This window comes from Myripristis murdjan, chromosome 17 (genome assembly GCF_902150065.1).
Source record: "Myripristis murdjan chromosome 17, fMyrMur1.1, whole genome shotgun sequence".
NCBI classification, from domain to species: domain Eukaryota; kingdom Metazoa; phylum Chordata; class Actinopteri; order Holocentriformes; family Holocentridae; genus Myripristis; species Myripristis murdjan.
This window is the reverse complement of record NC_043996.1, coordinates 32,855,681-32,882,636: the sequence shown is the minus strand read 5'-3', so window position 1 is coordinate 32,882,636 and position 26,956 is coordinate 32,855,681. Positions and strand designations below refer to the sequence as shown.

The 26,956-nt window shown below is 46.5% G+C and overlaps 1 protein-coding gene across 1 annotated transcript in view; it reads right to left on the bottom strand.

The window, feature by feature from the left end:
• The window catches only part of lamc1 (laminin, gamma 1), an 80,111-nt gene that overhangs the window by 30,348 nt on the left and 22,807 nt on the right, over window positions 1-26,956 (bottom strand). The window contains exons 2-3 of the mRNA XM_030074826.1: window positions 11,293-11,597; window positions 2,219-2,349 (exon numbers count right to left, since the gene is read on the bottom strand). Coding sequence (XP_029930686.1) covers window positions 2,219-2,349; window positions 11,293-11,597 — 436 coding nt within the window. The remainder of the gene's footprint in view (window positions 1-2,218; window positions 2,350-11,292; window positions 11,598-26,956) is intronic.

Genomic DNA, 26,956 nt, shown 5'->3' with positions numbered 1-26,956 from the left:
CACCCACCTGCACCCACCTGGACCCACCTGGACCCACCTGGACCCACCTGGACCCACCTGGACCCGCCTGATGCAGCTTCTCTGATCAGACCTAATTATTTTAATAATTATGATAAATTAATGAATAATACTTTTGTTGTAATTTTTTAAATTATTTTTTGACTATTTTTTAAACTAATTCTATTTTATTTATTTTCCTGTATTTTATTAGAATTGTTTTAATGATAATGATTATGAATGATAATGATAATAATGATTTGTTTTAATAACATAATAACGTTAATTTAACATCTTTTAATTCAAAGGAAAGTTTGCATGTTGGACGTTTTGATGCTGCAAATGAAAATCAGCCTTAGATATCCGTTATCGGTCTCCTGGATTATTAATAATCAGAAACATGGAGCTGGGCGTCCGGCTCGTGATGCGGGTGGGAGTCGGGGGGCGGGGCTGGCGGGGGGGGGGGCTGTCCGTCAGAGCCTCCTCAGATAAATAAATAAATAAATAAAGGCTGAGCGGGGCGGCTGACAGGTGCTCAGATCAGGACTCGTCCCGGCTCTTCCGCCCGTCACGCCGGCCGCCCCGCCCCATTCCGGTCTCCCTGTAATCCAGCCCTGCCGGCCAGGAATGCCAGGAATGCCGGCTGTGTAATGGAAATCTGCTCCACATTTCAAACAGATTATGGCTGCGGAGGCCGAGCAGCGGCGGGGCGGGGGGGCATGGGGGGGGGCGGGGGTGGGGGTTAGGCTCTTTTTTTCAGACGTGCAGGAAGGAGATCTTAATGTGGATTCCTGCGCCGGGCCGCGGGGAGAGACCACACAGTGACACGGACCAGAACACAACAAATACAACAGCCCGGCACCTCCTCCTTCTGTTTTTTTTTTTTTTTTTTTTTTTTTTTTTTTTTTTTAGGAAGGGGGGGGGGGGGGGGTCTATTTCGTGCGCGGTGGGCTGTTGGAACTTGTCGAGCCTCTGCGCTGTAAAACTGCAAAAACACACGTTCATCCCTGAGAAAACGAGCGCTCCTCTGCTCATCTGGTGACAGACTTCCTGTTGACATTTCAGGGATTTACACACTCGGCTGCCTCCCTCACACACACACACACACACACACACACGCAGAGCTTTTTCTCAAGGACGTTGGGACAGGGAGCTTCCTGTCACGTGACCCCAGCTGGCAGGACGGTCCTGTACAGCGACAGGTAACGAGGTCACCACCTGGACTAAATGAAGCTCTAGGAGCAGAAAAAAGGCCTGATCATTGATCCATCAGGGGGAGTGTGGGCGCTGACGCAGGAGCTGCAAACAAAGAGGGTCAGGACGGGGCCGGGTCGCTGTCACAGCGTCCCGAGGGGCTCAACCTGAGGCTCAGGGTCCATCAAGGGTCACAACATGGATGGAAATGGGACAGGATGATGGAAAAAACAAAACGCACACAGCTGATATATCACTCGTCTGGGTGACACATTAAGTTTCTGAGAGTCATTTTAACAACACTGATTTTTTTTTTTTTTTTTTTTCAAGCTGGTACACATTTTGTTTGATAATGACGTTCACGCCAGGCGGTTTTTGTGCCCACTTGGTGGCGCTCTAAAAGACAGGAGTGTGATGCTGACTGCCTTTAAGTATATCACATCAATCGTTATAAACACAGTCCTCCTGTTCGCTCTGCATGTTCATTTTCTTGCGTTTTTCCCCTCCATTTTTTAAACTACTGTTCCGGTGAATTGAGGTGAATGTGTTCAGGTTTCTCAGGGTTCATTTCTTCCACTTTTTACTTTTTCTGTCCTGAGACAAATTCAAAGCAGCTCCTCTCACGAGACACAGACCGAGCCGAGCGAACACGACATCGCCACGTTCTGCCGTCTGTGCTCATCATCGTTTTAAAGTCTAAAAGTTTATTGGAGATTTCCAGAGGCGGCAGGTTGGAGCTGGATGCCCCTCATTTGCATAAAGTCGCCTTGACTCCAACTTTATGCAAATGAGGAGATGCCAACGTGACGCCGTGCTCCCAGAATGCATTGCACAGCTGCTTAAATAAAGTGTATGGGAAGCGTGGAGAGATGGCAGGCGCTCTACACGGTGAGCGGTGAGGTTTGTCCTTCAGATGATAAAAGAGGAGAGAGCGCCTGCTGCTCATCTGTCAGAGCCGCAGTTCAGACGCTGCTTTGGCTTTTTCCTGGTGAAAATAATCCAGGAGCTGTGTTTTTTTTTTTCTTACCTTCCTCCCACGGCGAAGTCGGAGATGGCGTAGTAGTAGGACTTGAGGACCTTGGGGTCGTTGAAGACCTCGTCTCCGAACGTGTTGAGCCGGTTCAGGGTCACTCTGATGTCGGTGGCCGTCACCCACTCCTGCAGAGACAAAACAACACACACACACCGTCAGATTACACACACACACACACACACACACACACACACACACCACATCTGCAACCTCCCATTTAACCAACAAACCAGGTTTTCAAGGCTCTTCTTCAGTAATATCTCACCGCTCTGAGTTTATATCACAGCCAGACGATTCCTTAATCAACACAAATCAAAACATCTTTTCATATCAGAGTCCTGAGGGCAGGAACGCACAAGACGACGAGACGGAGGCCAACGATGAGACGACACGAGCAGTGATGGGAGTAACGGCGTTACTAACGGCGTCACTTTTATCAGTAACGAGTAATCAAAGAAATGACTGTTTCCCCCGTTACAACGCCGTTACCGTTACTGACTATAAAATGCGCCGTTACTTAGACTAATAATTATTATTATCTTATTATCCGATTCGAAAAATGTGCGTCTTGTGGAGAAAAAGCGGTGTGTCAATTTTCAAACCGGTCGGATTTTGCAGTTTTTCGTAACTTATCAACATGCATGGAGAATGAGCACAAATTAAGAAGCGTATATGTTCCCCGACAGAGCGGATAGTATCTCCACCTGTCGTACAGAAGACCGGGGGTTCAATTCCCCACCTGGACAAGCTGGCATCACTACTTTAAACTGTAATGAATTACTTTTTTCAAAGTAACGTGCCCAACACTGACAATGATAGATGAAATTTGACAGCAATGTCCACACTGCAACAGCAACGCAAAAATATGTGCATTAATAAGAGGATTTAAGAAAAGAAAAAAATGACTTTCCCCAGTAACTGAATTACTCTTCTGCAGCAGTAACTGAGTAGTAATCAAAATTACTTTTTTACAGAAGTAATTAGTAATTGTAACTTATTAGTTTTGTGAGTAATTGGTCCCAACACTGGACACGAGCCGATCGAGCGCTCGGAGCTCAGAGACGCTGCAGGAGCTCTTCATCCCCTCATCATCATCATCATCATCATCATCATCATCCTCCTCCTCCTCAGGCTTCTTCCAAACAAATGAGACGTTAAACATCCCGTCTGGCTCCCTGCCAGCAGCAGAGTCTCTCAGTTTCCAGCCGACTGCCTGTTTCTCAGGGTGAAAGAATTATTTTGCTGTTGACCTTTGACCTTTGTGGACGTCCCTCCTGCTCGACTCCAAAAACCAAACTCAGCGATTCGCTCTCAGTAATTCTGTAATAAATCTCCCAGCAGCTGCCGGCCTGGTGGCCTCCTCTCACAGCCACAAACTCTGAGGGCTTTTCTACCATTAAACTTTAATACAATATGATTTATTTCCAAATTTGGCTCTGAGTGGAGCGTGGCTGTTATTTTTAGGACTTCTGTTTTTATAGTCATGAAATATTTAAGAAAAAAAAATGATGTGACACCAGAGCTGAACATATACAGGGTGTGTGTATATATGAGTATACAGTGTATATGTACTGTATGTGTACATCTCCACATATAATTACTATTATTGTTTCTGTTGGTGTTAATTTTTATTTTTAACTTTGATATGGTTCTTACGTTTTTTCAGTTTATTTTTTAAATTTATTTTGTAACTTCTCTTTACTCGTACCTGCTGTTGTGCTCCTTTTAGTTTTAGTTATTTTGTTTATTTATTTGGTGTGTATGTGTTTCTGTGAAGACCCTGGGAAGGAAATAATAAAAATCACATTTGAAAAAAATGCCATCTTGAGGCTCGTCCAGGAGGAAACAGCAGATTTTTTACTGACTGTACAAAAACACTGTAAAGTCCTGCAGCTGATCCCGGGTCAGCTGCACCGCCGCCCACGCAGCCCTGCTGTTTGCCACCTAACTTCACACTGACACGATAAATCCTTGCACAACTGTCAGGAATGCGGGGGATATTTCTGTCTGGATGCTAACGGCAGCTCCCAGCTGCTGCCCGGCTCAGCGCTCCAAACAGGAAGTGACCCGTCCGAGGGCGGGGGGGGCGGGGGGGCTCGGAGGCGGAGGGTGGCGTCCCGTCCGAATCCCGCCGTCAGTCACGGGACCGGGAACAAGCTGTTCTCTTAAGGTCAGGCAGTGACCGTCGGCGCATTTCCTGCACTGAGTAATCAGATTACTCTCTGATCCGTGAGTTGCCATGGAAACAGGACCCTGCTCTCCATCATCAGGTTACAGGATGAAGAGACAGCTGGTCAACACAGGTAGAAACCAGATCACTGCTCCGTGTGCAGGAGCTGAGATCCAAACCCCGCCCCGTTTTTTCTTAGTTTGGAGGAAAATTTTAATAATTTATTTCTTTGTTATTTGTTAATTTCTTGGTGCCAGTCAGATTACAAGCCTGATAAAGTTGTTTGTATTGTTTGTTTTTGTTGTAGTCAAAAAAAAACAAAAAAAAAAAACAATGGCAAGTATGCAGTTAATGAAGCCCAACACAACAATGACAGTGTTTGTGGCTGCAGGGATTTAACTCTGACGTGTTTTTGAGGACAGAAATGTGACATATGGACGGTAGAGATTGATTAAAAGTGGACATGCAGGACATTCAGACGGACGTGTCCAGCTTCCTGTCATGTGACGTCTGCGTGCTGCATGCCTCTGCTGCTGCCTGGCAGGCGAGGCGGCAGATGTTCTCCTCTGTCGTGGTTTTGGACGTTCTCACGGCGGCGGCTCCGGCACAGCTGTTCCTCTGGTTTCCCGCCGCGGCTGCACCACCTGAGTTTCAGTCCTCGAAGAAGAGCTGCGCCCCGGCCGGCTGGCTCTCCTCCAGCTGCTGCGAGCTCGGCGCCACGATCGAGCAAACACACTCAAACTGTGTACAGCGTTTGTATGTCATCAATCTGCTGGGTGTTTCAGGTTCCCCTGGGAGGGAGGACGCTCAGCTGCGACGCCGTGAGAGCGCAGGGAGGAGGGGGAGAGAGAGAGAGAGACTGATGGAGCCTCTGAATGCACCGCAGCAGGACAGGAAACACACTTCCTGTTCATCCCAAAAAACGCCCACCAGGCATGGGACGATACGCTGCTCTGAAAACACGATTCGATACGCAACACGGGCCCCCGCGATTCCATAAGACCATAAAATGACGTCATCAATATACACTCAGCGTCCACTTCATCAACTCCACCTGTACAATCTAATCCAGTCTAATCCAGTCTAATCCAGCTGCTGTGCCATAAAGTTTCCTTCTCTGCTGCCTGTAAGGCTCAGCTTGTCTTTCTGTCACAGTGACAGAGGTGATCATTCTTTCTTTCAATATAAAAGGTAACACAGATCAACCAATCAGCTCCTCAGAAGAGACTCTTTGGATTCATGGATTGAAGCTCATGGACTAAATGAAACTCAGGATGTGAGAACATGAAGTTGTACCTGTCTGTACAGGGGGGCCGGGCCCTCAGAAGAGTCCCAGCTCCCCTGACGCCCACCTTCCTGTTGGGTGATGGAGGGCCGGCCGTGTGACTCGTTCTCCATCTGTCTTTATAAACTCAGCCCCGCTGCCGGCCCACCTGTCCAGTTAGCACTGAATTATGGGAAACGGTGTAATTCTTGTAACTCTGTCCTGTACTGACCATGGTGTTTTTTGAAAAATGTGATGTTGTGGAATGATGTCATGGGTTTGTAATCTGAGTCTGCTTTTTATGAAAATGTTGAAACACTGAGAAGCTGAAAGCTGATGGCAGGTCATGTGACTGATGAGTATTTATCAGCTGAGCGAACCCGAGGAGGCAGCCAGTGAAGTTATTTCAGCGTGTGGCGGTGTTCAACATGAGGTCCAGGGAACGCCAGGGGTCCGCAGGCCTGACTGTTCCTCCTTTACAGAGTTTACAGAGTGAGACGTCCCAAACCCTTCAACACTGAAGAGACATCACAGCAGGCTGGGCTCTAACCCTGAAACCAGCTGTCTGCTGCTCCAGCCTCATCCTGTCTGTGTCTGTCTGTCTGTCTGTCTGTCTGTCTGTCCGTCTGTCTGTCTGCCAGCCTCCTGTCTGTCTGTCTGTCTGTCTGTCTGTCTGTCTGTCCACCAGCCTCCTGTCTGTCTGTCTGTCTGTCTGTCTGTCTGTCCACCGGCCTCCTGTCTGTCTGTCTGTCTGTCTGTCTGTCTGTCTGTCCACCGGCCTCCTGTCTGTCTGTCTGTCTGTCCACCGGCCTCCTGTCTGTCTGTCTGTCTGTCCGTCCGTCCGTCTGTCTGTCCACCGGCCTCCTGTCTGTCTGTCTGTCTGTCCGCCGGCCTCCCATCTGTCTGTCTGTCTGTCTGTCTGTCCGCTGGCCTTCTGTCTGTCTGTCTGTCTGTCTGTCCGCTGGCCTCCTGTCTGTCTGTCTGTCTGTCTGTCTGTCTGTCTGTCTGTCTGTCCGTCGGCCTCCTGTCTGTCTGTCTGTCCGTCGGCCTCCTGTCTGTCTGTCTGTCTGTCTGTCTGTCAGTTGGGATGCAGGGAGACAGGTCGGCCTGGCTGCAGCTCGGCCTCCTGGCGCCTAAAGAGGCTCTCTGGTATAAATAGCTTAATGCCAACAAGTCAAATAAGGAAGTTTGTGGCTGCAGGGCTAAATCTGTTCATTTAGACGGGCAGAGGGTGGAGGAGGGGGGGGAGAGGAGGGGGGGTGCTGCTCAAACATGGAGGGGGAGTCCAGCTTCACCTCTTCACTCCACCTCTGGACCCCCTTCAGCCCTGCAGGGAGCCTGACCCAGCAGAGGCTTTGGTTTGGGCTCAGGACAAAACGCCTGCTGACCTGATCTGATCCTCAAGGAAATCATGTTCAACTGGGTATCATTTTCTTGAATTTTTAAAAATATTTAAAAATATTTTCTAACAACATCCCGGGGGGGGTTCTCTCGCGGACCGGCGGTGGTCCCCACACCCCAGTTTGACCACCGCAGCCCTGACAGGCTTTAACTCATTCTTCATGCTTTTTTCAGTCACATATTTTTCCATGGAATAATTATCCCTCCTGTATTTTCCTGACTGCATCCTGTTACTCAGAGATCATGACAGCGAGCAGAGAACACGATCCACACGAGACCGACGGAGAACAGCCAGAGGAACGTCTGAGGGACGGAGAACAGCCAGAGAACGTCTCTGAGGGACGGAGAACAGCCAGAGGAACGTCTGAGGGACGGAGAACAGCCAGAGGAACGTCTCTGAGGGACGGAGAACAGCCAGAGGAACGTCTGAGGGACGGAGAACAGCCAGAGGAACGTCTGAGGGACGGAGAACAGCCAGAGAACGTCTGAGGGACAGAGAACAGCCAGAGAACGTCTGAGGGACGGAGAACAGCCAGAGAACGTCTCTGAGGGACGCTCACCGGCCTGCAGACGGACAGCCTGATCTATACTCATGTATATTCATGTATTTGTGTATGTCTGTTGATGTGGGCGAGTCCCTGAGCAGGACAGAGGAACACAGAACCCAGACAGACAGACAGGAGGCAGACAGACAGGCAGCCTGAAACACTGAGACCAGACCTGACCGAAGCTCTGAGGGGGGGAGGGGGGGAGGAGAGAGGAGGAGAGGAGAGGAGGAGGAGAGAGGAGAGGAGAGGAAGGTAGGAAAGGAAAAGACAGAAGAAAAGGTAAGGAACAGAAAAGAGGAGATGAAGAAGAGAAGGAAGTAGATGAAGGAGTGAAGAGGGGTGAGAAAAAGTTGCAGAGGAAGAAGAATGAAGAGAAAACAGGAGAAACGAGAGAAAAGCAAAATATGAGAAAGAAGAAATGAGAAAGAGAGAGAGAGAGACAGACAGAGAGAGACAGAGGGCGAGGGAGAGAGAGAGAGAGACAGAGGGCGAGGGAGAGAGAGAGACAGAGGGCGAGGGAGAGAGAGAGACAGAGGGCGAGGGAGAGAGAGAGAGAGAGACAGGGGGCGAGCGAGCTGCATAACAAACACATCCAGCTGCAGCAGCTCTGAGCCAAGAGCAGCCGCCACTGCGGTGGGAAACCTGGGGGCGTCGCCTAGCAACATGTCGCAACACTTGGCACAGGCGTCAAACTCGCAACCTGGACGACCGAGAGCGAGTGAGAGAGAGAGAGAGAGCGAGAAAGAGAGAGAGAGAGAGAGAGAGAGAGAGAGAGAGAGAGAGAGAGCGAGAGAGAGAGAGTCTCTGCTGATAATCCACAGGGAATATAATCTGTCTCCAGCAGAGCTCAGCAGTGATTGGCTGTCAGGTGGTCCACCCCTGCTCTGATATCAGATCAATAAGTATTGGCTTTAACAGGCGATCGATTATCAGTCCTGGATGTTTTTATTCTGCGAGCAGCAGCGAGTGGGCGGGGCCTCGGTCCTGATGAGGATCATCTTCATTTCTCTTTCCACTGGACGTGTCTTCACTTCACTTCCACACAGACAGAGTGGTGGCGTGTTGCCTTCACTGCATCTCCTGCATTTTTACAGTTTCTGGTGAAATGAAACTTCCTCGTTTGGCTCAGGACCCCCTGGTGGACCTTCGAGGACCCCCGCTGGTCCCTGAGCCCCAGTTTGAAGACCCCTGCTCTTCTCTGTGACGCGGCTCCTCGTTCAGCCTCAGAAAAGCTCCTGACAGTTTGTTAATCTGCTCCTGCTGGCTGCGGCCGCCCTGCGACCCCCCCCGGGCCGCTGCTGGTCCCCAGGCCCCAGTTTGTAAACCGCAGCCCAGACACCAGCTGTCAGTCAAACGTCACGCTGCTGTCAATCACACGTTTCCACGGCGAGCACATCCAGAGGGGCAACTCTGAGATTTATCCTCAAGCAGCCCCAGCCGTCACACACACAACACACACACACACACACACACACTCTGCTTAGAAAAACATCTGGAGCCCAACATCGCACTCGTTACGCAACCGCCGCTTCTGATTGGTCAAAGTGCTGATAATTCCCACAATGCTCGGCTCGCTCTGTTGATGTGTGGCTTGCTGAGGAGATCTGCTTTTGTTTTCTCACATTTGATTCACAGAGTCACTCCGTGTGCAGCGGGGGGGTTCAAACCGGGGCCCTGGGACCCCCGGGGGTCCTGGACCAGCTTCCAGGGGGTCCTGATGAAAACAGGGTTTCCACACATCATCCAGTCCGTCCGTTTGCAGAGCTGATGTCACCTGGTGGGTCAGTCTGGATCCTGTCAGACGCTGGCAGCTAAACGTCTGTCAGGCCTGAGAGCATCAGGCAACCGAGGCAGAGCCGGGGGGGCAGGGCTCATATTCAGAGAGAAAAAAAAAGGAAAATACTGTTCTAAAAATTCTGAGATTACAAAGTCACAAATTTGCAAGAAAAAAAACTCAGAAATTCTGAGATTAAAGTTGTAAATTTTTGAGAAAAACACACAAATTAATGAGAAAAACTTGAAAAATTCTGAGATTATAAAGTCACAAATTTATGAGAAAAAGAATCAGAAAAATTGTTTTTGTGACTTTATAATCTCAGAATTTTTCAAGTTTGTAATCTTGGAAATTGAGAGTTTTTTCTCTCAATATCACCCGCCTCCCCGGGCTCTGTAGCTTTCCTCCCTGCAGAGGCCCTGACACACCGCCGTCTGCTTTAGGCGTTAAAAGACCAAAATCCAGAGCTGATGGGCCCGGAGCACAGGACGTCCCGTATCAGCAGGCTAACAGATCTGACACCACTCAGCACCAACCAGCCTCTTCAGTGAAAAACACATCATGATGTCATGAAATCATGATTTATTTGTTGTGATTTCATAAAATCACACATCCCAGAGAAGTGGAGACAGAAACACGTCTAGAGGTGAAACCTGGAAACGACCAAAATCATACTCCATACTTTTCCAGACTGTAAAAACTGTCTGAATAAACACTGATACTGATCCTGATATCAGCTCGGGACGTCCCGACTGAAACCCTGACGGACCTCGCTGACGCGCTCCGCTCCGTCAGACAGGAAACTGACTCCACAGGGGCTGGAAAATCCCACAATGCACCAGCACTGCTCACTGGTTTATTATTATTCCTGCTCACAGCAGTGCAGTCTGACTGTCCAGTGCTCTGTGTGTGTGTGTGTGTGTGTGTGTGTGTGTGTGTGTGTGTCCCTGGAGGGACTGGAGGGAAACAGTGTGAGCCTCAGCAGAGACACACACACAGATATTTATAATAATAATACTGTACGGTATTCCAGCATGAAGACGAGTGTAAAAAAAACTTCAACAGGATTTAAACTGCAGGGAAAATAAACCACATCATCATCATCATCATCATCATCATCATCATCACCAGCTGCTGCAGGGAAAATGACATTCACAAAACAAAAATGATCATTCCTGCTGAAAATGTGAATCTTATCGCAATATGACTGTTTTTTTGTTTGTTTTATCTGCTAAATAAGTGCGGGTGGCAGTAAAATGAATATGAGCCATGAAAAATGCCGTTATATTTCTGACTGAAGCGTAAAAACCTGACAACACGTGGTCAGTAAAGTCTAAGACACAGAAAACCTCTTTCCTCCTCTCCTGAATGAATCTGAAGAAAAACACAGGATGTCATCACGCTGTCCTGCTTTTTATGAGATGATATTTTTGTTGTTTTAAACGTCTTAAAACAGAAAAATCTACTTTTTTTTTTATACAGTCTTTGTGCTTCTTATCTCTATTTTATATGATCTAATACAGTTTCATTGTGTTTATCTGCAGCTCAGATGAGGGGGAAAAAAAATCAGTAAAAAGGAAGGAAGAGGAAGAGGAAATTTTAACAAACATAAATAGCACATAAAATGTTTTCATATGTTTTCTGTATGATTCTGAATTTCTAATGTTTTATAATTAGACCGCAATTTCATTATTATTTAATTAAATAAGACTCATTTGTATCATTTAAAATAAGGACAAAGTATTCAGGATCAACATGGAAACATAAACATTTAAAAAACTGAATGGATGAATAAAAATAAGATGATTTGTGCCTGAATTTGAGTAGATTTTTTCCCGTCTGCCCAGTCCCTACTTCCTGTTTCCATTTGTTCCCCAGGCCCCGCCCCCAGCCCCGGCTCCGCCCCCTCACCTGCAGGACGGGGCTGTTGTCGAAGTTGTATCCGCTGGGCCGGCCCTCCAGCGTGGAGAAGGCCACGTTGCCCCCGGTGAGCGGCGAGATGTCGCTGAACTCGTCGGTGCAGAGCGCCTGCTGCTCGTCCTCGCCCGTGCGGATGAAGCCGCGGTTCGTCTTCTGGTACGTCTTCTCGCACGAGCCGCTGTAGTACTGGTACGGCAGCCACGGCCCGTCCTCGCGCGTCCGCTTGTAGATGGCGAAGCTCTCGGGGCGGCTGGTGTGGAACTTGAGACGCACGTAGGTGATGTCGAAGGCCTTCCCTGCAGGACGAGACGCAGGAGGGCGGGTCAGACGGGACGGACGGGACAGGGCAACAGACAGGAAACCATATAATAAAACCAAATACATCAGGAAACCACTTGAAATCAGGCAACAAAAAGAAGAATATGTATATTTTTTTTTCCCTGTGAAATAATTTTAAATATTCATTATAATAGTTGTAGTTTCTGGACATTTTTCCTTTGTTTTCTGATCATTTTCTAATAATTTTCTTTCTTCCAATTATCTAGCCTTGATAATTTCCAGGTCATTTCCTTATTCGGTTTTGTTTTTTACTTTGTTTTTTTTCATTCCAATTATCAGGTTATTTTCTTGTATCATTTTTCAGGTCATTTCTTATGAAGTTGCTCATTTCCTTTTTTCCCATGTTTTTGAAAGAAATCAAACCAAAAAAAAAAAAAAAAAATAAAAAAAATATAAATATATAATTAATTATTATATATATATTATTATATGTTTATAATAATTAATTTATATTAATTAAAACCAAATTTTCTTTTTGTAATTTTTTCAAGCAAATTTTCTGGCCATTTTTCCTTAATTTAAATCTCTGGGAACAGGCTGTCATCCAGGGACACACACACACACACACACACACACACACACACACACACACACACACTAATTCAGTGTCTTGCGGTGGGTTAAGAGGATGGCACACTGAAGGGAAAAAAAAACCCAAAAAACACGAGAAGCCCCCAATGAGCTGCAGAGCGCCGATTCATTTTCAAAGAGCAGCAGCCAATCAGGAGAGTCCAAGAGCCCAAAGCCCAAAGCCAACAGGAAGCACGCGTCACGGTTTGACGCCCCGGCCGCAGGACGTTTCCTGCTGAGTCACTGTTTGTCCAAAGGAAGGACGAGGCAGCCTGAACCAGACTCAGTCAAACCCGGAGTCAGAAACCCGTCAGTGCCCCCCACAGGGACCCCCCACAGGGGCCCGGCTCGGACCCTTAGGAGGAGAGAGGGATGATACGAAACAGAGACACAACACAAACACATGGCCTGTACAGTCTTTAAAGAAGTCTGTGGATTATTCATGGTTCCTGCAGCTCCATCACAAAGCAACCTTTACCTCACTTATAACATCACATGACATCATATATTATATTTGGGGGTCCAGGGTCCCGTCACAGTGAAACCACAAAAACAGCGTTTGTCGCAACAGTTCCTTCCTCCAAAGTTATTTCTGCCGTCAAACTCTCATCTTCGATATTTCAGTGTGTGTGTGTGTGTGTGTGTGTGTGTGTGTGACGGGGCGTCTGCAGGCCTCTCGTGGTCCTTCCTCTCGACATACCTGGCGTGTCTGAGCAGGACCGGGACCAGACGAAATGTGTGTGTGCAGGAACCCGGGAGGAAAATGTGATGAGGAGACGTCACTCAGCGGTGTGTGTGTGTGTGTGTGTGTGTGTGTGTGTGTGTGAAGGAGTGACACCACCTCTGGGCCGGCCGACGGGGGGTCCCCGTGTTTGCTCTGCCAAAGAATTCGCTCTGCAAACAGGCCGGCTGAAAAGGGGCCAACACAGGGGGCCATTGTGTCGAGAGCAAATAAAGGTGAAGCCGTGTGGCCGATGTGACGCGTACGGGACGGGGCGCTACATTACAGGAAACAAAGAGGCCACCGCAAACACACACACACACACAGCCACAGGGTGTGTGTGTGTGTGTGTGTGTTGTCACGGCTGCCATGACAGTGAACCTGCTGACTTGTGAGGAGCCTGACGGGCTCTGCAGGTCAGGGGTCATCAGTGTTCCTCCTGCCGGGCGTGAGGCGCTTTGAGAAGGAAAATTCAAGCGACAGCGAGGCGATCCGCGTCACCTCCGATCTGAATCCCATCACAAAGACCCGATCCAAGGAAGTCAAAGCAGCCGGGGTCCCCGAACCCCCCCGGGGGTCCCTGAGGGGCTTTCAGGGGGTCCTCGGCAATTTAATTCACTAGAAATGATCACAATGCAGAAACTGTGTGCGGGGACATTTAAACATTTTCTGCTTCTTTCTTTAATCGCGACTTGTCAGAGCTCAACTATGATATCTTAATTTAACTTTTGAAACCTGAACAAACTCAGTTCTCTCAACAAACATGAAAAAAGGCAAAATATATATACTAAATAAATGCAAGAAAATTACTAAAATAAATTAGCAAAAATTAAGGAAAAATGGCCAGAAAATTTGCTTTAAAAAAAAAACGCAAAATGAAAAATTGGTTTTAATTAATCTAAATCAAGAAGTAGTAAAAATAAGTGCAAGGAAGTGGCAAGAAAATTAACAAAAAAAGAAAAACCTGTTTTAATAATTTTACTAAAATATTTTAATATTTTATTTTTGTTTTACAAAGCTACAAGTAGACTGTATTTGTAATTAATTCATTTAAATGGTACATTTCAAAGGATCGATGTCAGACTTCCTGAGCTAAATGCCTTTTAACACCAAACACAAAGCCGCGGCTCTGTGGCTCTGAGGGTCCCGGCAGGACAAAGTCACTTCAAAGGACCAGATCCTGACAGAGAGGTGACGGCGGTTTCCCTCCTGACCTCTGCAGGCGCTCACATCTCTTCACGTTTGGCGTCACATCAAAGCCCCGGCGGCAAGCGCCTCACGAAAAGGCCGTCTTCAAGAGGAGCCTCGCGGCCGGGACGGAGCACACTCTGTCACCCACGTCTCATTTGGAGAGAGCCGCCCCCACGTCCTCACCAAACGAGACAAACAGCGTCTGTCGGCAAAGCGAGCCGGCGGCCAAACGGCAGAGAGGCCAGAGGACGAGGAGGGAGGAGACGGACGGGACGGGACGGGACAAACTTCAGAGTCTTCATCACTCCCAAACTGAAGTATAACCCTGAGGAGGTCGTGGGCAGGACTCATGATGCAGAGGTCATTTCCATTTCCTCTGCTGGAGCTAAAACAGACAAACCTAAAATAACACCCTGCTGAAAATGGAAGAAAATCTGAATAGAAATAAAAATGTAATTCACTTATTAAAAGCCTTGATCTTGGAAAAATCCTAGAGGACCTACTGGTTCAGGACCAGTATCTTTACAAAACTATATTGGCTTGTAACTGGAGAAAAAACTGCCTCTAGACGACTGCCAACTGAAAAAGACTGGAAAATTCATTGATTATAATTTTGACAACTGATTTATTTAGTCATTTATCCAGTAAAAACCATCGGTGTCACTCAGATCATGAGGATGCTCAGACTGTCTTCCTTTCCTCTGTTCATATCTTCACAAAAAGAAAACCTGGAGGTTTGTTTGGCTGCTGGTCAGAGGGAGGAAGACATTTACAGACGTCACTTTGGACTCTGCAGAGTTATTTCTCATCTCTCATTATTTTCAGCACCTCAGAGACGACATGATCGATCAGAGCGATCATCAGCTGCAGCCTCCCTGTGGTGCTGCGGCGGCCGGGTGGCCCGGGGCGGTGGGCCTGCAGCGGGACGCCCACAGGAATCTGCCTCCTCTTCCAGAACAATCGGCGTATTGACGAGCAGAAGAATTTTACAGTTCAGAGCGCAAACAAAGAGCGGGCTGTGGGCTCCGCCGGGCCGCGCACGTATGATGCAGCTATGAAACATGGGATTTCAACAAAACAGCACGAGCCGCCATGGAAACTGTGGGCTCCAGTCGGGGAAACAGGCCGTGTGCTTTCCCCGTCCCAGCTGAGACATGCTAATGGTCCGCTTTAATGCAGGACTAAACGGAGCCCCTTAGACTCATCAAGTCTATTTAAGTGCAGCTGAACCGAGCCCTCCGATCTGAACACCACAAGACCGGCTTTCAGATGAAGACAGAGCCACTTCAGGATCCGGGAGCAATTATGATCATTAAATATGAAAGATGATTCAAGTGTCACTGCAGGCTAAATGAGGAGCGCCCCTGCTGTAAAGCTGTAATCAGCCCAGGAAATGTGAAGCTGCTGACTGCAGCAGCTGCTCTCCGAGGCACAGAGACGCTCTGTGATGTCACCGAGCACCGCCGCTCCTCGCAACCACACAACACACACTCACTTTAAAAAAAATAAAAAATAAATAAAGACACTGAAAGGAGGTGACAGGAAGCAACAGCTTGTGTCTACGATGGAGATTCTCATTCTACCTTTCCTACCAATGGGTTTCAAAGTGCTGGTCCCGGGACCCCCAGGGGTCCTCGAAGGTCCTCAGCAAAATGATGAATACTTTAATTTCACCAGAAACTGTCAGAAAACTGAAAATGTATGAGGGATCGTTTAAACATGTTCTTTTAGGCATGTCTTTCAGGTAAGACATCCAAAGAAATGTAACTCTGAAACCTGAGCAAATTCAATCAGTTTGTTTCAACAACATGGGAAAAAGGCGATAAGCAAATTAGAAAAAAAAAAAAGTACGTAAGTTAAAAAAAACTGGGGAATAAACATAAAAATAAAAAAATTCCCAGAAAGCCAGATCAGCGATGCTCAGTCCCCGTCAGAGTTCCTGTGATTAAATTCCTGTGGACTCAGACCAAAGTCTCTTCTGATGTCAGCAAAACCTGCAGCTTATTGAAAACCAACATTCCCCACAAGCTGAACTAATAATTAATACTGAGAGATAATAATTAATTAGCCGGTGGCCGAGGCGGCCCTGAGCCTGCCATTGAGGGGCGCCGACCCTTTGAAAGCTCCCAGGGGCCCCAGCTCAGGTTTTAAAATGAAAGAGCCTTCGTTTGAATGACAGCAGAGGCCACCTGCCCGCTCCTCAAGCATGTCACGGAGGGGGGAGGGGGAGAGGGGATGAGGGAGGGGGGAGGAGGGGTGACACAGTGATGATGGGGGTGGGGGGGGTGGCAGGAATGAACCGGCTGGAATGTGTTTCCGCTGGGCAGATTGACGCCGGACGAGGGGAGGGCCGAGCGAGAAAGACTCCACTGAGAAGAAACTGAGGAGAGAGAGAGAGAGAGAGACAGAGAGAGAGAGAGAGAGAGAGAGAGAGAGAGAGGGAGGGGGCACACAGCCTGTCCATGTCAGGAGACAAAAGGCCTGCTGGGAGTTTTCCTCAGCAGGACGGGAAGCCCACGCACGGAGAAAAAGTCAAACGAGCAGATTTGTGAGAGACGTTTGTTGAAGGAGAGCGGGACGGCGTTCAAACGTTCAAACGTTCAAACTGCTCAGAGCTTCAGACTGACCCTGACCCCTGACCTCTGACCCCTGACCTTCCTGTGAGGGACGGCAAGAAAAATAACAGAGCCTTTCCCCACTGGGAGCAATAAAGCATCCCAGCATACAGCAGAGCAGGACGTTCACATGACGGCTACAATGTTACTGCCTTTAAAGGTAACTGGTTACTGCCATTAAAGGTAACTGGTTACTGCCATTAAAAGTAACTGGTTACAATGTTACTGCCATTAAAGGTAACTGGTTACTGCCATTAAAGGTAACTGGTTACTGCCATTAAAAGTAACTGGTTACAATGTTACTGCCATTAAAGGTAACTGGTTACTGCCATTAAAGGTAAGTGGTTACAATGTTACTGCCATTAAAGGTAAGTGGTTACAATGTTACTGCCATTAAAGGTAAGTGGTTACAATGTTACTGCCATTAAAGGTAACTGGTTACTGCCATTAAAAGTAACTGGTTACAATGTTACTGCCATTAAAGGTAAGTGGTTACAATGACATCACTGTTTTATTAATTTTATTAGGTTGTAATGAGGCTCTAATTCGTTAATTTGAATATGTGCTAACATGTAACTGTATTAGGTTCAGCGTTGGGCTCAGAGTTAGAACGTCAGAAATGTTGCCTCATGCATCAGAATCTGACACATTCTGACAAAAATAAATGCAGAAATGAAAAGAGAAATAAAAGCTGATGCTGGAATGACGACCTTTAAGACGCTCTGAAACATCTGTGAATCTGTTTTGGAGTGGAGAGGGACTTTAAATCTTAAAAGGGGCAGTTCACCCATTTTGAAATGTGATATGACCCCCCTGCTCCCTTCCTGTCATCGTTACTGAGGGCTGGATAGTGACTGGATGCTCCACATGCTAACAGTTTTAAAAACTCCTTCCCCACAGCTCACATTCTTCAAAACAGCTGCTGTGATCCAGGGAAAGAAGGTTTAGCATCATCTGTTGAGTGTTTGCTGCACCTCAGACTCAGACTGTGTTTATTCAACAGTTTGGCTGGATTAAGGATTAAGGTGGTTGTGGTTGAAGATGTCTGCTGGGTTAGTTTTAATCTCGCCTTTTGAATTCATTTCAGCAGTAAGAATATCACAACGAGGCCCTTTTACACTGAACACAAGCAATGATCTCTTTTCCTGTCAGGCAGCATCACGTCAAGTGGGGGTCCGGGACAGGAGCAAGTTTGAAAACGCCCGTCCTGAACCGCCAGCGCGTCTCAAGTTCACAGGCGGGGGCGCCGTGCACATCGAGGGCTTCGGCACGCTCCGGTTTACAATCCCACACAAACTTCCGCAGTTTTGTTTTATCGCTCATTACTTTTACACCAGTACAGGCTAGTAAAACTTATATGACACCACACGCAGTCGGAGCGGGTTTCTGCCTCACGGAGCTGCTAACCCGCCTCAAGAAAGCCCCGACACGCACCGGCGCAGACACACTGTGCTTTTATTTTCCGGCCCTGCGGTGTACGGGGTTCAGTGAAGGCAGCGTGGAAGCCGCCCGGCCGACCGCACTCTGGTTTCCTCTGGTCGAGCCTGTCATTAGCGGCGCTGCGGCGCGTTCAGACCTGTCCCGGGACAAACCTCACAGGACCACAGTTACTCAACCACCGGCGGGGGGCGGGGGGGGGCGGAGGGGAGGGGGGTGGGGGGGGGCTTCCATAACAAGACGAGAGCGAGACATTCCAGCAGGTCAGCTGGTCGTCTGGAGGCGTTTCAGAAAACTCACAGACCGTTAAAAAAAAAGTTCAAAATGAACCGTTTCGTTCCACTGTGACATCACAAAAAAAAATAAATAAATAAAATAAAATTTAAAAACATGACACCAGCCGGGAGAAAATGAATTCACTTGATTTCTTTCCAAAACAGTGTATATTTAAAATTAAATTACACCAAAAAGAACAGAAAAGAAAAATAAATACATGAAAATTACCATGAAATTGTCAAAAAATTACTGAAAAAAATAGATATAGATAGATAAATAGATATATTAAAAAATTACGAAAATTACTGGAGAGCAGAAAATTAACTAAAAAAAAAAAAAATCACAAGAAAATTACCTGAAAACTGGCTAAAAGATGTTCTTTTTAATAACAAAAAACTATTTTTGTAATGATTCAAAGTACTGATTTAAATGTCAGACCAGTGATGTTGGATTGTCATATTTGTTAGATCTGGAATTAAAAGAAAAGGGTTAGAAAAAAAAAGACCCATTGCGTTCCACACTGACATTAAAAAGAAAAAAATAAATGATGACACCTGTTGTGATCAAATTAAGGCTTGCGTAAAGCAAAACAGCCTGGTGGGGAAAATCTTTTCTGATGTTGGTTTCCAAGCTGTAAATCCAGGCTGAGGGTGACAGACGGCTCTGTGATGGTTCACCGCTCAGCACACCGATCGGTTTCAGCATTTCCGCAGCGTTCCCTCTGGCCTCGGTTTTACTGCTACACTGAATAATATCCAATGATGTGTTCTGCTTTGATGCTGCGTAACATCGAGGCTGGAGGGAATAAATTCTAACCACATCTGTGACTGGTAATATAACTTTATTAGCCTGCAGACAGAGGTGTTAAGGAGACGTTATTAGTCTTTTCTCTCAGCACACAATCAACTCTTGCAGGATAATATCTGCAAAAGCGTTTCTGTGTTTTCCCCCAAATACTCAGGGAAAGGCAGGGAACATCGGATTCTCGTCATCTCCCTCCCCCGGCTTGGATTCTGTGTCTGGAAACAGTTTAATACAAAGTCAGCTTTTCTGGCCTGTTCTGCACGAAAAGGAGGTTTTTCTCCTCACGAGCTGTCAGACGCAGGGCAGCAGATGTGGGCCTTCCCACGGAGAGACGTCAGGAGTGTGTTTTAACGAGGAAGACATCCTTGAGGAGGACAGATTAGGCCGGGGGAGGAAGACACTACAGTCAGCAGAGTTCAAATAAGGCCTGGAGACGGGCGGATGAGGCCCTGATGTCCTTGAGGAAGTGGAGCTGCTGGGTACACAGGAAACTTTCCCTCATGACCACACAGCTGAACTCCTCAGGCCAACACACAAAATGAAAAACTCCAGAGTCACGGCTGCACCATCAGCCATGTTAAAATCACACCTATTCACATCACCCAGGCAGGGGCGGCTCTCCGGGGGGGCCCAGGCTGGCAGCTGCCACCCTAAACACAGGCCCTGCCCTCCTCTGGCTTCAGACAGGAGACAGAAAGAGAGAGAGAGAGAGAGAGAGAGCAGCGGTGGTGGAGCGAGCTAGAGAGTGAATGAAGAGATCGAGAACAAAGCACCAAAACAGAATTGCTGTTGTTATTTTTTTTTTTTTTCATGGTGGTTACAAAAACAACAACAGGCCACCACCTCGGCACCACGCCGCCGGAAACTGCTGCAACCAGCGTGAACGCCATATTGATGAGAGGGAAGCCGCCGTGACACACACATGCACGGAGGAAGTATCATCATGTACTATACTATCGATTTATTGCTGCACCACAACTATCACTACATCTTCTTTTACATCAAGACTCACTTTAACCCTGTGGCTTTCTCTGAATCATTTTGTTACTTATATCATTCACGTTTTATCTGTTTTTATTTGTTTCATTTGCTGATTGTAATTTTGCATTCGAATTGTTTATGAAGCACATTATTTTGAAAGATGCTGTAATACCATTTTTATTTACCCCTTTCTTTTTTAAAATGCAACTTGTTAATTTGTCCAGATAAGGAAAAATGCACCTTAATGTAAGACAGCCACGTCAGCCAGCAGGCACATTCAAAAAGTTCAGTTTGTTATTCATCACACTTCACTGGTTATTCTAGTTGCAGTGATTCATGATAAAGCAGCAGAGTCCAGATAAGATCACACGGTGACGGTCAAAGTAAATGAGGCCAGTCAAGATCATTTTCAGCTGATTTGTTACACTGGCCAATCAGACGGCAGCAGGATATGACATCACTCTGTTGACAGTGGGCGTGACGCACGTTTTATTACGGAAACTGTCTCACCTGAAACTGTGCGTGTGATTCCACTGACCTGACCCTGACCACGCCTTGTGCAAACACACCGCACACACCGCACACACCTGATTCAGAGCTGCTGTGGTGGCAAATTTAAGAATTTCCCAGTTTGGGATCAATAAAGTCAATCTGTCTATCTATCGATCGATATCTAAACGCCCAAACCTCGACCCGCCGCTGCCACTCGGGGCCGAGGAGCTGCAGAGCCGCCCGGCGCTGCTGGAGCTGCGCCAGGTCACCAGATCAAACTAGAATAAAACTGTGAAAACATCACGATAAAGACGTGAGGTGTCTACAAGCAGCAGGTGTGGCTTTACTGCATCAGAAATGGCGAGCGTGACTGCTGGATGAGTAATGCATTTCAACAAAAACCTCCTTCTTCTTCGCCTGATATGTAAAGAGGAGGAGGAGGAGGAGGATGTGTCTGCGGCGGCGGGAGCGTGAGAAACCGGCTCGCTGCATTCCTGGATCAGACGAGGCTGGTATGCTTCGCTGCTGGCTGCTCGCTCGTCTTCAGATGACAGCAGATAGAGAGCAGCAGCTGATTGGCCGCCGGATAAGTCCTCATTTACATCCCGTCAACAAACAGAGCCGACGGCTGGGGGCTGGCCTGAGATCAGTTAAAAAGACAACATCTGCCCGAGTCCAGCCTCAAACCGATCAAACCCAGTAATCACTATCACAGCTATCAGTAAGACCTGATCATGTGATCAAAGCTCCTGATACCAACTTTAACTCAGTCACAGCTGCTGGTTCAGTCTGAAATATGAGAAATATTGATGGTGCCAGATATTTTGGAAGATATAATTAAGATTTATCAGGCTCCTTTTCGCCCTCATGAGGCCTGTGGTGACCTCCGACACACAATCCTTTAAAGACGCATGCACACACTAACAAAAACATTTCACTCATCAGTTCATCAGTAACATTATTGATCAGTTAATCATTTAATCGATCAAAGATGCACACAGTTGTGGTTATGAATGTAAAGACCACATGTGTTGTCTTCTCTCGCACAGCGCTGATGTGCAGATGGACAGACTAAACCTGAAAGCTGCTGATGCTAAAAGTCTTAAAAGGAACGCACCAGTTCAACAGCAGGTGTAATGCTGAAGCACGGAAAAATAAACAAAAACTACAGAAAAACAGCTTGCATCTATAAATATATCAACTCTCCATTAGCTATAATTAACATCAATCAGCCAGATTCTAAAAAGCAATTAATGGATCTTTGATTAATCACTAATATTCCCAGTTCAAACCATGTAACCGTGACATCCTGAGTTCAAATCTGACCTCTGACCTCTACCACAGTGAAGGCAGAACCTGCAAAAACTGTAATCGAAATAAGAGATGCAGGAATTTCAGGGTCGATAATCAATATTGATCTGTTTGTTGTGGCTGAGACGATAACTGGTATCATCACTGTGCATTTGCAGAAAGGACAATAAAGACTGGCAGCTCGTTTTCCCACTGAATTACAAAAACTGTAACTCGGTGAGAAACAATGTAAAAAATTACTAATTATTTAATTTCCTCATTTATTGGACGACATTACATTTGACCACTGATACATAATGCATCTCAAATCAAAATTATTATATTTCAGTTCCAAGCCCTGACTCTTTCACTGTTTCATGAAGATGTGAATATGGTACCCATTTGTTGCTTGTTATGATAGTGAACTTTTTTTTTTTTTTTTAAACAACTGCACTCATTTTAGTCCCAAATGACACGCTGATTGTTTCCGTGAATACTTGGAAACCAAATCCAGTAAACCGCCCCACAGTGTTGCTCAACACTCTGTCACTGAATCTGAGCTGAACTCCTCACTGGTTAAAAAAAGGTGGCTGGTCTCTCGCTCCACATTCCTGTAATCCCCTTCCAGCCAGCGGAGCGGAGCCTCGGGGTCGGCCCGCAGGAGGAGGAGGAGGAGGAGGAGGAGGAGGATTACAGTTGTTGTGGGGTGGGACGGGGTGAACGTCCAGGGGGAACGCCCCGGCCCGCAGCACGGTCCAATTAAATTTCCTCCCATGACCTCATCGCATTCTTCACTTGCGAAATGAACAATGACCGCTTTGACTTTTAACGTGTGGGCATGACTGATCCTCGCTCCCTGTCTTTTTTTTTCTGTTTCATGTTTCTCTCCCATCTGCTCGGGCAGAAATGTTCAACATCTGCCGAGCTCCGACTCCCACAGACAAACTGGACGTTATCTTCCACGTTTCCATCTGCCCTCCCGCCCATAGCTCCACTCAAGCCCGTCCAGACACAGCCGCAGCGGACGAAGCGGCACAAAAACATTAAATTAACACATTACAAGCAACAAACAGCAAAGAGCTAAAGAGGTCAGAGGTCACGGCGCCCTGACAATAGACTGAACAAATGTCCCTGTGAACGGCAGAGAAACGCAGAGTGAAGAAATAAAAGCCACGGGGGAAACTAAGGCCGACGACACACCGTGTAGCTTTCACATGCAGTTTGTAAAGTTGTAAATTAATTTTTTGCGGTTGCTGTGTCACCAAACCCATGTGAAACACCCCTGCTGATGATGATGATGATGCAACCCCAGCTCATGATTTTCACTGGATGCAACCAAACTGCATGGAAACGTTTCACATGGAACGTGGGCCTACGATGTTTTGTTTTGTTTTGTTTTGTTTTGTGAAGGCCAGTGTGTACATGTGTCATGTTTTGCATATTAATACACAACTGGAGAAGAAAGTTTTTGGTGGATTTATTATTCCTGTTCTGCAGGCCGACATGAACGCAGACCTGCTGGAGAACGAGTTCACAGAAATTCCCTAACAGTTAACCCTTTGAAAGCCAGGGGCCATGGACGGGTGTTTTTAATTATTATTATTATTGTTATTTGTTAATTTATTCTATCATTTCATTTTCTATTGATATTCTGGTAATTTTTTGATAATAGTCTTCTTTTTTTGTAATTTTTCATAACTTTTTGCTAATTTTCTGGCCATTTTCTGGTAGTTTTGTTATGTAAAACAGCCTGATTTGTGTATCTGCTGTGGTGAGAGAGAGACTGTCTGAAGGTGAAGCAACAGAAATCATGATTAGGTAAACTGTCCCATGACCCAGCTTCACACACACACACACACACACACACACACACACACACACACACACACACACACACACACACACACACACACACAGACCCTGCTGACGTGTCCTTGAGCCAGACCCTGAGCTGCTCAGGTCGTGGTGGGCCGGCTCAGCATCGTGTCACACAGATAAAGCGGTTTGTTGTGCAGATGAGCGCCGGGCGCTGCCCTTCGCCTGATGACCTCCAGAACATTCCTCAGATTCTTCCGCCACGCTCGGCCCTCCCCTCCCCCACCCGCTCAATCTTCCCAGGGTTTTATCTCTGAGAGGCGTTGGCCCGTTGAACCCTGACCCCCCCGCACCTGTCGGAACGGGAACACGGGGCTCCGGGGTCCCGCAGGGTGCCGCCCTGGGCCCCCTGAGGTGTTTGGCTCAGTTCCTCCAGGACGCGACACCACAGCCTGAATGAGTCTGCATGCTTTAACCTTTTCTTTCTTTTTCTCTTTTTTTTGTTTTTGGTAGGAATCAGAGGAAAGATAAGATCATGTCTTTTTCTTGTTGAACCTTTTTTTAAGCCAGCTTCGTATCACAAAGATTAAAAAAATCTGTCAAGAAAGCAGCATGGAGACAAACACAGAGCTGCAGACCAACAGCAGCTGAGTCAGAGCAGTCAAGTCAGGCGGAGGAAACACCAAAGCACACGTGTCTTGTTCAGGTATATCCCATAATCCATCACTTTAAGTAAGCATGACGGTAAAGTAAGATTCAACTGTGCAAATTCATGTAATAAAGCCATGTAAAATATTCATGCAATAAAGCCAAAAAGCTAAAATGAGATTTCACAGGGATGCACGGCAGTGATAAACCCACTGATGGGAGCGGAGAAGTTCAAGAAGCTGCATTCCAAAACTTTCTCAATAATTCTTCCATAACTTTACAAACATTTCAGCACTACGCTACAAATTTTGTGTCATATTTCTCTGTTTTGCTTCCAGATTTCATCATTACTTTTCTCCCATGAGGTTAATTACATTCCACAATTTTTTCAGCCACATCACATTTCCAGTCCTAGAAAATAAACTTTCCAAATCCGTAACTTTTCTGGGACTCTCAGGACCGCGGCGACCCTTCTGCCTGCATGTAAAGTTGTCCATGCATGAATTTAATCTTCTTCTACTGCAAGTCAGTCAAACATGAAGTGTACTATCTGCAATGTAAACTCAAGTCTCTTAATGCGGTTGTGACCTTTTCAGACGACAAGCTGCCGGCGAGCGGGAAGCAGAGCGGCCACGGCTGCAGTTACACATTAATGATCCTGTAAATGTATAACAGCCAACTATAGGTTGGAATGTTTGATTTTCACACGTGAACCAAGCGGCTGATAGACTTCAGGAGCTCAGCCCAGGAACAAATGATTTCAGTAAAAAAAAAAAAAAAAAAACGTGTTATCTGCAGGAACCCTGGCACTGTTTGCTCTCCTTAATCCTCCATCTGTTTGGATATGAGCAGCCACAGCAGCAAATACACATACATATTTCAAAACAATGTACAAAACAGCTGTAGGCATCTAAAATATGTAGCAGAGAAATCCAAATGCTCAAGATAAAGCCTGATTTTTGTCATGAACCCCAGAAGACGGGACGCAGATGTTTCCCAACCTTCTCTTCTGAAAGCCTGAGAGGTTTAAACTGTTACACCACAGCAGAGGTTTTCAAACGGTTCCATGTTCTGGAGCCCCAAGCTGACCCTCCTGAGGCCCCGGGCCCCCACAGGAAGTGACTCTGACATGAAAAGATATTTTGGTTTGTGTTCATGTGGAGCTCTCTAGGCGTCACACTTGTCAAATAAATTTAAAGTGGTGAGACTTAAACATAATGTTAAAACAATCATGTGAACATATTTTGTTTTCGTCACAGGGAATTAACAAAGTTTGTGGCAGATGAATAATTTCACTGACGGTTAAACAGAAGTTTATTACCGCACCACACGCCCGGTCCAAGTTCAGAAAACCCACAAACTTCAATTGATGGCAGCAAACATGGTTGAAGAAAAAGAACCTTGTGTGGACATAAAAGCCATATGAAACGCTTTTTAATATTCCAATAACCAAATCTTAGCTGGATTATTACGAATCTCCCTGGTGTTCTCTCAGAAAAAAAATCCCTCACCCAACCATAATCCCAAATTAACCAAGTGGGCATGTCTTGTCCAGAACTCTGGTGGGATTCATAATAACGCCGAGCGACCACCTGCTGCAACCACGGTGACAATAAAAACAACAACAACAGTTTAACAGATTAATATTTCTGTGCCAACTAGCAACAGCATATCGGTTTGTTTAGCCCACTAGCTGCACACATCCCTAGAATTAACCTTTTGAAACCTGAGCACATTCACTTGATTTCTCTCAAAAACGTGGGAAAATGGTGAAGAGCAAATAAAATGTGTTGATAATTTTGCAAAATGGGCAGAATTTCATCAAAAATTTGACCTTAAGCGGTTTTCCCAAACCCTCCCACCTGAGATCCCTCCTCCAAGCCCCTCCCACCTGACATCCAGTCCCTCCCCCAAGCCCCTCCAAGCCCCTCCCCCTCTGACGTCAATGCAATCAGGGAACAGAAAGTGGCTGAACGCCTGCCACAGAAGTCTTTTAGATTAAATAATCTATGTAAAGTTGCTGAGTCACTAAATTGAAGCAAATTTTTCCATCATTATTAATTGTTCTGCATGAGGCTGTCACCTTTAACCCCGCCCCGCCCTGTCCTGTCCTCTGGTGTAGTGTGTGTGTTGTCTGGTATCAAGAACCATCAGGTCATTTCCTCTTGGCGCAAGGTTACAATGCAGAAGTTCCCTGCAGATGCCTCCTGCCGGATCTACTTTCCAATTCAACCAGGAAAATAGAAAGAAAAGAGGCATTTCATGTCTTCAAAAAATGGGAACCGGGACTTGTTGTTGTTTATAGTGTCATAATATTTTTGATGGTGTTGGTTTGTGTGAGGCGTCTCAGGGTGGATGGCAAACTTTTGTTAAACGGCCTGAAGACGCAGTGTGGCAGTTTAACTTAGGCCAGTGTGGACATGGCCTCCGTTTCAAGTTCGGTAGCCATGTTTTGAGGAAATTAAATGTTTCTTTT